Source organism: Bos javanicus, chromosome 21 (genome assembly GCF_032452875.1).
Source record: "Bos javanicus breed banteng chromosome 21, ARS-OSU_banteng_1.0, whole genome shotgun sequence".
Classification (NCBI taxonomy): Eukaryota; Metazoa; Chordata; class Mammalia; order Artiodactyla; family Bovidae; genus Bos; species Bos javanicus.
In genome coordinates, this window is record NC_083888.1 from 69,252,280 (window position 1) to 69,263,488 (window position 11,209).

General features: G+C 61.4%; 1 gene segment (V, D, J or C); it reads right to left on the bottom strand.

The window, feature by feature from the left end:
* Positions 1-679: 679 nt before the first annotated feature.
* LOC133234047 (Ig mu chain C region secreted form-like) lies at positions 680-9,582 on the bottom strand. The segment is given in 6 exon segments: positions 680-1,194; positions 1,321-1,635; positions 1,888-2,220; positions 2,287-2,619; positions 9,224-9,290; positions 9,535-9,582. Coding segments are annotated over 6 exon segments (1,491 nt in total).
* Positions 9,583-11,209: the final 1,627 nt, after the last annotated feature.

Below are 11,209 nucleotides of genomic sequence, written 5' to 3' on the forward strand. Positions count from 1 at the left end.
CCAGCTGAGACAGAGGGACAAGCAGAGCACGGGCGTGGTGCAGAGGGACCCCGCCAGACAGGGCACTGAGTGAGCACGGGTGTGCAAGGGCTGGGATCCCAGCCTGTGAGCCTGGGTGTGTGCAGTGCATTCATGTGTGCATGAGCGTGTGTACATCTGTGCGTGTGTGTCTACATGTGTATGACTCGTCCTCATGCGTGTGTGTCTGTGAGTGCCCATGTGCATATGCCTATGAGTGACTGTGTGCACTTGCGTGTGAGTGCGCGTGTACATGTGTGTCTGTGTGTCCACATGTTCATGTGTCCATGTGTGTGTGCCTGCTCACCCATTCCATCATATACATGTCTGTGTCACGTGTGCCCAGGTCTCTGTCCATGTGCGTGCTGTCTGCGTGTCCGTGCATGTGTGTGCACACATGTGTCTCTCTGCATGTATGTATGTGACTGTGCATGTGTGTGTGTTGCACACCCGTGTGCCCCCAGTGTGGCCATGGACGCGACTCGAGGCACAGCGAGCATGGGCTCGGCCTGCTGTGAGCGTCCCACAAGGAGCACCGGGGCTCCTGGGCGTGGGTTGGAAGCGAGTGGGGAGGCGGGGGTGCGGATGATGGAGGTGGTCTGCAAGGTGAGGGCAGACAGCCACGGGCCTAGCAGGGAGAGCTTTGCTCACTCACAACCAGCAGCTTTGAATGGATCTTTTTATTTCTAATTTTTATAGAGTGCAGCATCTCGCGCACCGACACGGTTAGTCTGCACTCATGCACACACAGCGACGGTCACCCGGGGGCTCTGACCAGGCATCAGTAGCAGGTGCTGGCTGTGTCAGACAGGACCAGGGACACGTTGTACAGGGTGGGTTTACCGGTGGACTTGTCCACGGTCCGCTCGGTGACCATGTGGGGCAGGGCCTCGTGGCCCACGACGCAGGTGTAGGTCTCCCCTTTGCTCCAGTCCTCCTCGGCCACCGTCAGGATGCTGTGCACAAAGTACACGCTGGGGTCCTGGGGCTCGGGCGCCGGGCTGCTGGTCACGTACTTGCTCTTGGTCACGGGCTCCCCCCTCTGCAGCCACTGCACGAACACGTCCGCGGGCGCGAAGCCCTTCACCAGGCAGGTGACGGAGGCCGACTCCCGCAGGCTCAGCTGTTCCCGCGTTGGAGGCAGCAGGTACACGGACGGCGGTTTCATGGCGACGTCTGGGTGGGGGAGGGGGTCACAGTGGTGAGATCGGGTAGCGTGGGTCCTCTCCTGGCCCTGCCTGCTGTCCTCAGAACGCAGAAGCCGTGGGAGGGTCTGGGGTGGAGGGCAGGGGCAGGGCCTACCTTTGGGCTTGGAGACGGTGTTCTTTTCTGGGAAGGGCAGGTCCGAGTGGGCCACTGTGCACGTGAACTCCTCTCCGGACTCCCAGTCCTCCGAGCAGACCGAGGCCTCACCCCGGGCGCTGAAGGTGTCGTTGAGGTGTCGCTCAAAATACGTGTGGGTCTCCAGGGCCTTGCCGTTCTGACGGGACCAGCTGATGTTCAGGCCATCATAGGAGGCCAGGTTTGTGACCAGACAGGACAGCTTGGCTGACTTTGTGAGGAAGATGTCGGCGAAGGATGGGGGGATGGTGAAGACCCCAATGGGAGATGGTGGTGCTGGAGGTGGGAGAGAGTTGCTTGGAGTGAAATCAGGTGAAGGGAGAGGTCTGCCCAAAGAGCAGGGCCCACTTGGCTGAGTCCCCTGTGAACCTGGGGCCCTGTTGGAGGGGCGCCAGCCCCCAGCCGCCCTGCACAGCCCCTCCTGCCCTTGGCCGCTCTGGGAAGCCAAGGCTCAGGGAGCAGCTGGCAGGTCTGGGGCGGTGTCTGCAGACCTGAGGGTGAGCGCCCGCCCCCCAGGGCTGCACTCACCAACATCACATGAGGAGGACACGTTCTTCTGGAAGGTTTCCTTGTTGTGTTCTACCTGGCAGGTGTACACGTTCTGGCTGAGCCAGTCTCTCTCCGTGATGGTCAGCATGCTGTAGGCCCTGAAAGTTACGGGTGAGGACTGCACAGTCTCCACCTGGCCTTCAGAAATGCCAGACACTATCCGCTTTCCATCACGAAACCAGGACAAGGAGATCTGTTTGGGGCTGAAGTCCGTGGCCTGGCAGATGAGGCTGGACTTGCTATTGCCGTCACCAGAGAGGCTGTTGCGAGGCGGGACAAAGACACTCACGACTGGGGACAGCACTTCCGCCTCTGCAGAGAAGGACAAGGGGTTAGCGGGGCCTGGACCCTCCCCCCGCACCCAACCACGGGACGTACCTGACTCACTTGTAGCGACCACCCTCACGGTGCCGACGGTCTTTCCTCCCTTGGGGTGCTGGACTTCACACACCAGGTAGTCATCCGGCCCTTGAAAGGCGCTTGAGGAGGGCAGGACCACCTGAGAGGAGGCCGACCACAAGCCGTCCCTCAGGACTTCGGGGAAGGTCCAGAATCTCTCGCTGCTGACTGTGCTGTTGTTGAACTTCCAGGAGAAGCTGACTGAATTGGGCACGAAGTCCCGGGCCAGGCAGCCCAGGGCCACCGTGCTCTCATCGGATGGCGAGCTCACGCAGGACACCAGGGGGAAGACTCTCGGGTGTGATTCACCTTCTGGGGACCCGAGAGAGGACACAGGAGAAGAGGGGGGTGAGAGGCATCCTGCTGGTCGGGGGTGTGGGCAGCTCCACCTTCTCTCTGGGACAGTGGAGCGGAGGGCACACTCAGCCCTGCCAGCCCACCCTCACTGCCCGCGATTAGCCTCCTGGGGCCTGCCCTGGGGGTCTGGGGTCATCAATAAGACTGATACACACTCAGGCCCCCAGTCCTCAGCACAATCAGATCACTGAGGCCAGCCCACTGTTGACCAGAACACTCCAGTGGGGTCAGCTCAGTCCATCTAGACCCACCAGCCTCAGTGGAGGTTAAATGGACCCAAAGCATCTCAACAATTTGCCCAAGTCAAGCCAGCTCAGTGGGTTCCCTTCTGTTCACCCAGTCTCAGCCCACCATGGTTAACCCAGCTTACCCCAGTTAAGCCCAGGCTAGCCCAGACCAGCTCAGCCCAGCTCAGCTCAGTTCAGCCCAGTTCAATCCAGATCAGCCCAATCCAGGCCAGCTCAACCCAGCTCAGCTCAACCCTCTCAGCCCAGCTCACCTGCTCAGCCAGCTAAGCCCAGTTCTGCCCAGCTCAGCTCAGCCAAGCTCACCCACTCCGCCCAGCTCAGCCCAGCTCAGCTCAGTTCAGCCCAGCTCAGCCTAGCTCACCCACTCTGCCCAGCTTAAACAGCCCAGCTCAGCCCACTCAGCTCAGCCTAGCTCACCCAATCTGCCCAGCTCAACACAGCCCAGCTCAGTTCAGCCCAGCCCAGCTCACCCACTCTGCCAGCACAGCCCAGCCCTGCCCAGCTCAGCTCAGCCCTGCCCAGCTCAACCCAGCTCAGCTCAACCTGGCTCAGCTCAGTTCAGCCCAGCTCAGCCCAACTCAACTCAGCTCAGTTCAGCCCAGCTCAGTCCAGCTCAGCCCAGCTCAGCCTAGCTCACCCACTCTGCCCAGTTTAAACAGCCCAGCTCAGCTCAGTTCAGCCCAGCTCAGCCTAGCTCACCCAATCTGCGCAGCTCAACACAGCGCAGCTCAGTTCAGCCCAGCTCAGCTCAGCTCAACCCAGCTCAGCCCAGCTCACCCACTCTGCCAGCACAGCCCAGCCCAGCCTAGCTCACCCACTCTGCCCAGCTCAACCCAGCCCAGCTCAACCCAGCTCAGCTCAGTTTAGCCCAGCTCAGCCCAGCCCAGGCCAGCTCAGCCCAACTCAACTCAGCTCAGTTCAGCCGAGCTCAGTCCAGCTCAGCCCAGCTCAGCCTAGCTCACCCACTCTGCCCAGCTCAACACAGCCTTGCTCAACCCAGCTCAGCTCAGTTCAGCCCAGCTCACCCACTCTGCCCAGCTCAGGCCAGCTCAACCCAGCTCAGGCCAGCTCAACCCAGCCCAGCCCAGCTCACCAACTCAGCCCAGCCCAGCTCACCCCAGCTCACCCCAGCTCAGCCCAGCCCAGCCCAGCTCAGCCCAGCTCACCCACTCAGCCCAGCTCAGGCCAGCTCAACCCAGCTCAGGCCAGCTCAACCCAACCCGGCCCAGCTCACCCACTCTGCCCAGCTCAGCCCAGCAAAGCTCAGCCAAGCTCAGCCCAGCTCAACCAAGCCCAGCTCAGCTCAGCCCAGGTCAACCCAACTAAGCCCAGCCCAGCCCAGCCCACACACTCGGCCCAGCTCAGCCCCCCTCAGCCCAGCTTAGCTACTCCATTCAGCTCAGCCCAGCTCAACCCAGCTCAGCCTAGCTCAGCCAAGCGCACCCACTCCACCCAGCTCAGCCCAGCTCACCCACTCTGCCCAGCTCAACCCAGCTCAGCTCAGCCACTCCATTCAGCTCAGCTCAGCTCACCCACTCCACCTAGCTCAGCCCAGCTCACCCACTCTGCCCAGCTCAACCCAGCTCAGCCACTCCATTCAGCTCAGCCCAGCTCAACCCAGCTCAGCCCAGCTCACCCACTCCACCCAGCTCAACCCAGCCCAGTTCAGCTTAGCTCAGCTCAGCCCAGCCCAACCCAGCCCAGCTCACCCACTCCGCCCAGCTCTGCTCAGCCCAGGTCAGCCCAGCCCAGCTCAGCTCAGTCCAGCTCACCCACTCTGCCCAGCCCAGCCCAGCCCAGCCCAGCCTAACCCAGCTCACCCACTCCGCCCAGCTCCGCTCAGCTCAGCCTAACCCAGCTCAGCCCAGCTCACCCACTCTGCCCAGCTCCGCTCAGCCCAGCTCAGCGCAGCCCAGCCCAACCCAGCTCACCCACTCTGCCCAGCTCCGCTCAGCCCAGCCCAGCTCAGCCTAACCCAGCTCAGCCCAGCTCACCCACTCCGCCCAGCTCTGCTCAGCCCAGCCCAGCTAAGCGCAGCCCAGCTGAGTCCAGCTCAACTCAGCCTAACCCAGCTTAGCCCAGCTCACCCACTCCTCCCAGCTCCGCTCAGCCCAGCTCAGCTCAGCCCAGCCCAGTGTAGCCCAGCTCACCCACTCTGCCCAGCTCTGCTCCGCCCAGCTCAGCCCAGCCCAGCTCAGCTCAGTCCAGCTCACCCACTCTGCCCAGCTCAGCCCAGCCCAGCTCAGCCCAGCTCACCCACTCCTCCCAGCTCCGTTCAGCCCAGCTCATCGCAGCCTAACCCAGCTCAGCCCAGCCTAACCCAGCTCAGCCCAGCTCACCCACTCCGCCCAGCTCTGCTCAGCCCTGCTCAGCCCAGCCCAGCTAAGCGCAGCCCAGCTGAGTCCAGCTCAACTCAGCCTAACCCAGCTTAGCTCAGCTCACCCACTCCTCCCAGCTCCGCTCAGCCCAGCCCAGCTAAGCCCAGCTCAACTCAGCCTAACCCAGCTTAGCTCAGCTCACCCACTCCTCCCAGCTCCGCTCAGCCCAGCCCAGCCCAGCCCAGCTCAGCTCAGTGCAGCTCAGCGCAGCCCAGCTGAGCCTAGCTCAACTCAGCCTAACCCAGTTCAGCCCAGCTCACCCACTCCACCCAGCTCAGCCCAGCTGAGCCCAGCTCAACTCAGCCTAACCCAGCTCAGCCCAGCTCACCCACTCTGCCCAGCTCAGCTCAACTCAGCCTAATCCAGCTCAGCCCAGCTCACCCACTCCGCCCAGCCCCACTCAGCCCAGCCCAACCCAGCTTAGCCCAGCTCAGTGCAGCTCAGCCCAGCCCAGCTCAACCCAGCCCAGCCCAGCCCAGCTCACCCACTCCAGTTCAGCTTAGCTCAGCTCAGCCCAGCTCACCCACTCTGCCCAGCTCTGCTCAGCCCAGCTCAACCCAGCTCAGCCCAGCGCAGCTCAGTGCAGCTCAGCCCAGCCCAACCTGGCTCAGCTAAGTTCAGCCCAGACCAGCTCACCTGCTGTCGGTGGCCCGGGCTGCCCTCAAAGACGTGAAAGCCCAGTGGTCCTGACGAGAAAGGGTCAGATCCCGGACCCGTGGCCTCGGCTAAAGCCCCTGGTCTGCGGACGCTGCCCAGCTGGGCTCACCCCTTCCAGCCTCTTCCTGCTTCTCCTGGGTGCCCGATGCCTCCATCCCCACACCAGGCCCAGCCGGCCTTCTCCCAGCCGTCAGTCACCACCACCCTCCACTCTGGGTGAAAAGCATCGTGACGACTTTAGCTTCCCTACTGCATCTCACAGGCTGAGACACGCTTGCCACCCTCAGACAGAGGCCCTGTCTCTGCTGAGCAGGCAGCGCTGCTTCTCTGGGAGAGGAGAGCCTGGGCATACGTCCCTGGGGCCTGGCCTCCTGGGCACGTGCCGTGGGCCTAAGATCCTGCCCCGAGTCTAAAAGAGTCCTGGTGACTAACTGCTCTCTGGCCAATGTCCTCATTAAAAACCACGGGAAATGCATCTTATCTGAACCTGCTCCCAATTCTGTCTTTATCACAAAGTTCTGCTGAGAAAGAGGATACTCTCTAGCAAACAGAGACCATCTGAACCCCAAAGCTGCATTGAACACCTAAGTGTGGACGCAGGAAGTGGTCCCTGTGGGTGTGAAGCACCCCGGCATCGCAGGCAGTAGGTAAAGACAGATTCCCTTTCAAGTAGAAACAAAAACAACTCATACAAACGTCCCGGGGCAGCGAGTCTGGCTGCACCGGCTCCTGCCCCTCACAGCTCGGCGCCTAGTCCCTGGCATGTCCTGTGGGCTCTCTGACCTGGGTGGATTCCTCCGAATCCCTTCACTGTGCTAACTCGTGACCTGCCCACTGGCCTGGCGGCAGAGGCCAGGCCCGCACGTCCCCAGCTGCGGGCGGTCCCAGGCCCCGCTGACTCCCACCCCACCAGGCATCCTCTCAATCCCCCAGCTAGTAGTGTAGCAGAGTAACTCACGACGAATGCCCCCGTTTCACCCAAGTCTGTCCTGAGATGGGTACCTGAAAGGCGGCCCTGAACATTCTGCAGTGAGGGAGCCGCACTGAGAAAGCTGCTTCATCGCCGGGAGGGAGCCGGCCAGCTACGATTGTGAGCACACTCAGTGCACACGGCGTGCGCACGGTCTCAGCTTAACTACCTTGAAGGAGTAACTCATTAAAGAGCATACGATTGCATTGATAAAATGCACCTGAGACAAATTAATTTCTTAAACATCGACTTTGAAAATGAATATAAGTGAGCAGTCGATAAGCTAAAGCTGAAGTAAATTCAAATAGTTAAAAGAGGAACCTTCCAGTTTCGGTCAGCATCTGCGCCTTGTTTTAGAAATGCAAATTAGCCAGGTGTTGCTCCGCTCAGGGGAACACTTTCGGTTCTGTGGGGCTGGGCAAAACCAGCCGCAAACCACCTTTTGGGAACCAGAAGCTATAAATTTACCAACTGTGTTTTCTTGCTTCCAAAAACAGACTCTCAGCTTCCTGCCATCTGCTGCAGGTGGTCAGTCCTGCCCGTGGCCATCTTGACTAACTCGGCACCACCAATTACATTAAAAAAATAAGCTGAATTTATTATTCTCAAAACAGCCCTGAATTGGGGCCGAGGGCCGATGGAACCTAGTTAGTACTTTTCGGCCAAACTTGTACCCGTCTCAACTCTCCAAAGCCATGATTTGTGGTTGTTAATTAAATGATAAAAATTTAAAATACTTTAAACATTTCTTTTTAAAGTTTCAATTTTCCAGACTATCAGGAATCGCTTCAGAGATGCCCTGTCTTGGTGTTCGCAAGCACACCTCCTCTGGCGAACGGCCTTTCTCTCTTAGAGTGGCCTCACAAAGCCCAGGGCCCGTCACCTCCCCGGGCTCCCCTCTCTCGCCACGATCGGGACACTGCATGTCCGTCCTCACCTAGACAATTCTCTTCCTACCCAATAAAGAATTTTAAACACAGTCTAGTGCAGAACACACCTCACCCGAGGGGGGCGTTCTCTGCGCCCGCCACGGGCAGCGTTCCTGAGGCCCTAATTATCCAGACATGCTCTTCCACAGATGCTAGGACCGTGGCAAGTTGCCTTCCACCGCATCCCAAGCTGCCCTGCTGCCAAGGGGGGCCTGGGCCTCCCCCACTGGTGGCCCTTCCCGCCCAAGCCCCCTCTGAATGCCAATGAGATTCTGATTTTTTAAAGGCATCAGAAAATAGAGACTCTGAAATGCATAGGGCAGCTGGTCCCCTCCTGGCCAGTCTGCCGAGTCCCCCCGGGGAGGAGGGGACAAGGACACATCAGAGGACCAGACAGTGATGCTCAGAAAAAGCCCACGAAATGAGATAAAGCAAAGGCCCTGGATGGGCCGCTCTTACCTGAGGAGACGGTGACCTCGATCCCTCGGCCGCAAACATATATACTATAGTAATCACAGTGGTGATATCTCCAGCCTCGCCCAACAAAAACCTCGGGAGCCTGGCAAGGCTCGAGGCGCCCGGGCCCCCACGCCATCTCCAGGCGCCACAGGGAAGCCGTCGGTCAAAGTCACTTGTGTGTGACCCTGACTCTGCCAGAGACACTATGTCCCATTCTGGTCCCCAGAGGCAGACCACTGCCTGCCTGGGCCGGCTGACCGTGAACCACAGACTCCTAAGTCCAGCCTCGAGCAGCCGCCTGCCCCAGAAAGCGACGGAAGCCCCTGGTCCTGCTCAAGTCAGGCAGCCAGACCCGCCAAAGGAGCCACCTCGTACCCACATCGCGGTGTCCTTGGGGCGAGGAGGTCTGGCTCTGCCTGTTTACCAGAACTCTCTCCCCAGCTCCCTTTCTTGACCTCCAGAATGCCCCTGGATCTCTGACACCCTGGGTCTCCCCGGGTGCAGTGAAGTGGGGTGGTGAGGGCTCAGCTGAGCAGATAGTGCCCAGGCTTCCCGACCCCAGTGCTTGAGCCAGTTGTTACACGGTGACAATGATGCTGGGACCCCAGGCAAGAGCTCGTGGCCGGCTGAGGCCTCCGGACCACCTCACCTGTGGCCTCATGAGGCCAGCACAGCTGGGACCTTGGGAGTCCAGAGCCCAAGGGTGGCTGAGGCCCCCAGAGAAAGCCCTGGCTACAGAGCCCAGGAGGAGAGGGTGCCTGGAGCCTCTGCTCCTCGGTGCTGTAAGCCTGGGCCCCTGGGTCCTCCGTGTCTCAGATCCCAGCCGCCCCAGGCCCTCTAGACCGACACCCTCGATTTTCCCCAAAGTGCACCAAAAGCCTGAGAGAGAGTGAGGAGAGAGGGCTGTTGAGGACTCACCTGAGGAGACGGTGACGAGGAGTCCTGGGCCCCAGGCATCGACATAGTCACAGTGCCGTGGGCCCCGCTAGGGGCTGTGCAAAAACCCAGGGCTTCATGGCCTCTGCCCCCACACAAAGCCAGGCCCCCAGGCACAGAGCCCACTCTGCCTGGCCGCGTGCCACAGGCAGAGGCGCCACCTCAACAGGGCAGAGAGGCAAACGGCCTCAGACGCAGATCCCCCAGGGACCACGGAGGGTCTGCCCCACACCAAGGGGCCCCTGGAGACGTCTTCCCCGGCCCAGGACGGAGCGGGCAGAGAGCCGTCTCACCTGAGGAGACGGTGACCGGGGCGCGCTGGCCCCAGGAGTCAAAAGCATTGCTGAGGGACACAGTCCTGGCTGCCCCCAAGACATGAACCCTGGGGAGGCCAGTCCCGGGGGCCTCCCCTGCCCTCACTGCACAGACCCTGCCCCGTCAGCTCTGCCCACCTTTCCTCCCGCCCAGCCAGCTCCTGTCCTCCCCTCAGGCCTCAGCAGGCTCATCTCCAGGGGCTCCGGCAGATCCAAGGGCGGGACCCCGTTGGACCAGGACCCTGCCTTGCTCAGGGCACGGTGGGGCTGCACGGACTCAGGGAACTGCCTGAGGCCCAGGCAGTGCTGCAAGGGAGACACTCCCCCAGGACACGGTGACCGGGGTGCGCTGGCCCCAGAGATCCAAGTCCCAGCAGCATGGCTTCCATTCTGCTGCTTCTTTTCCACAAAAACACACCCTACCTCCTTGCTGGCCCTGACTCCCATCCCAAGTCCACCCAAGTCCTGCTGTCCCCTGACTTGGACACTAGACACCAGATTCACCTGAGGAGACGGTGCCCAGGGCAGCCTGGCTCCAGAGATGGAAGTCTGCATAGTCACAGTGGGCTGGCCCCGTGCTGGGAGCACAGGAACCCACCTAGGGTCCCCAGGGAGCCCCCAGGAGCTGCAAGTCTGTCTTCCTGAAGACACTTGCCCCCCACCCCACAAGCACCTGCCCGCCTCAGGCCCCTGGTCTGGGATTTGAGTGTCTGCTGTCTCCTGATCTGCTTTGTTCCCATGAGGTCACATGCTCCCTGCCCCTCCCGAGGCTCTCCACCTCAACCCCCAATTCCCTGGACTCCCTGCACTCCAGGCCTTGGGGACCTGGCCCCTTGCCTGGGCTGGGCCTGGCTCCGTGCCCGCCTGGGAGGTCCCTTCACCGTCAGCCCAGGTGGCTCTTCTCCAGTGCCTTCAGGCTCCTGGCTGATCTGACCCCGTGTGCGCTGACAGGGAACCCTCAGAGTGAGACCCCCTGGCTTCCCTGGGGCCGCTCTGCTCAGGGGTTTTTGTAAAGTTGTCAATCTCTGTGGCCCCACCGAGTTCCACTGTGGTTCCTGGCTTGGCCAAAACCCTGAGGGCTGGCCGCGGGCGAGCTGGGGCCGGGGGGGTGGGTCGGCCACAGAGCCCCTTGGGGAACCCTGCCCACAGATCCCCATGGTCATTCCTGGGCTGGACACACAGAGTCTGTCTCTGTTAGTGATCCTCATGGTGCCGAAGGTGGCCTGCACTGGGTCCCTTCTCTTCTGGAAATGAGGGCAGATTCGAGCTGTCTTGTGTCCACCCGCACTGGAGCTGTGTTCTCAGCTGGAGAAAGGCCCGTGGGGGCAGTGGGTGGGGGGCGGGCCTGGGCTGTTGCTGGCCCTCTGGGTGTCTGGCCCTGGGGGTCTGTCAGGGGCTCTCTCTGGCCGTGGCTGTGAAGCTGGCAGAAGCCCCTTATTAACTCCACCTCTCACTGGCCTCCATGGGAGTGGTGTCCAGGGGCTGCGGCTGCACTGCATGCTGGACCACGGGGTGCCCCCACGGCTGGGGCCTGCTGTGTCTGCCGGCTGCTGTCCTCGGGGAGGAGGTTCAGCTCTAAATGCCCCCGGTAGCAGGCAGGTGCGAGGGGAGGGGCATGATGGTTTCAAGGAGAGGATCACTCCCCCTCCAGACC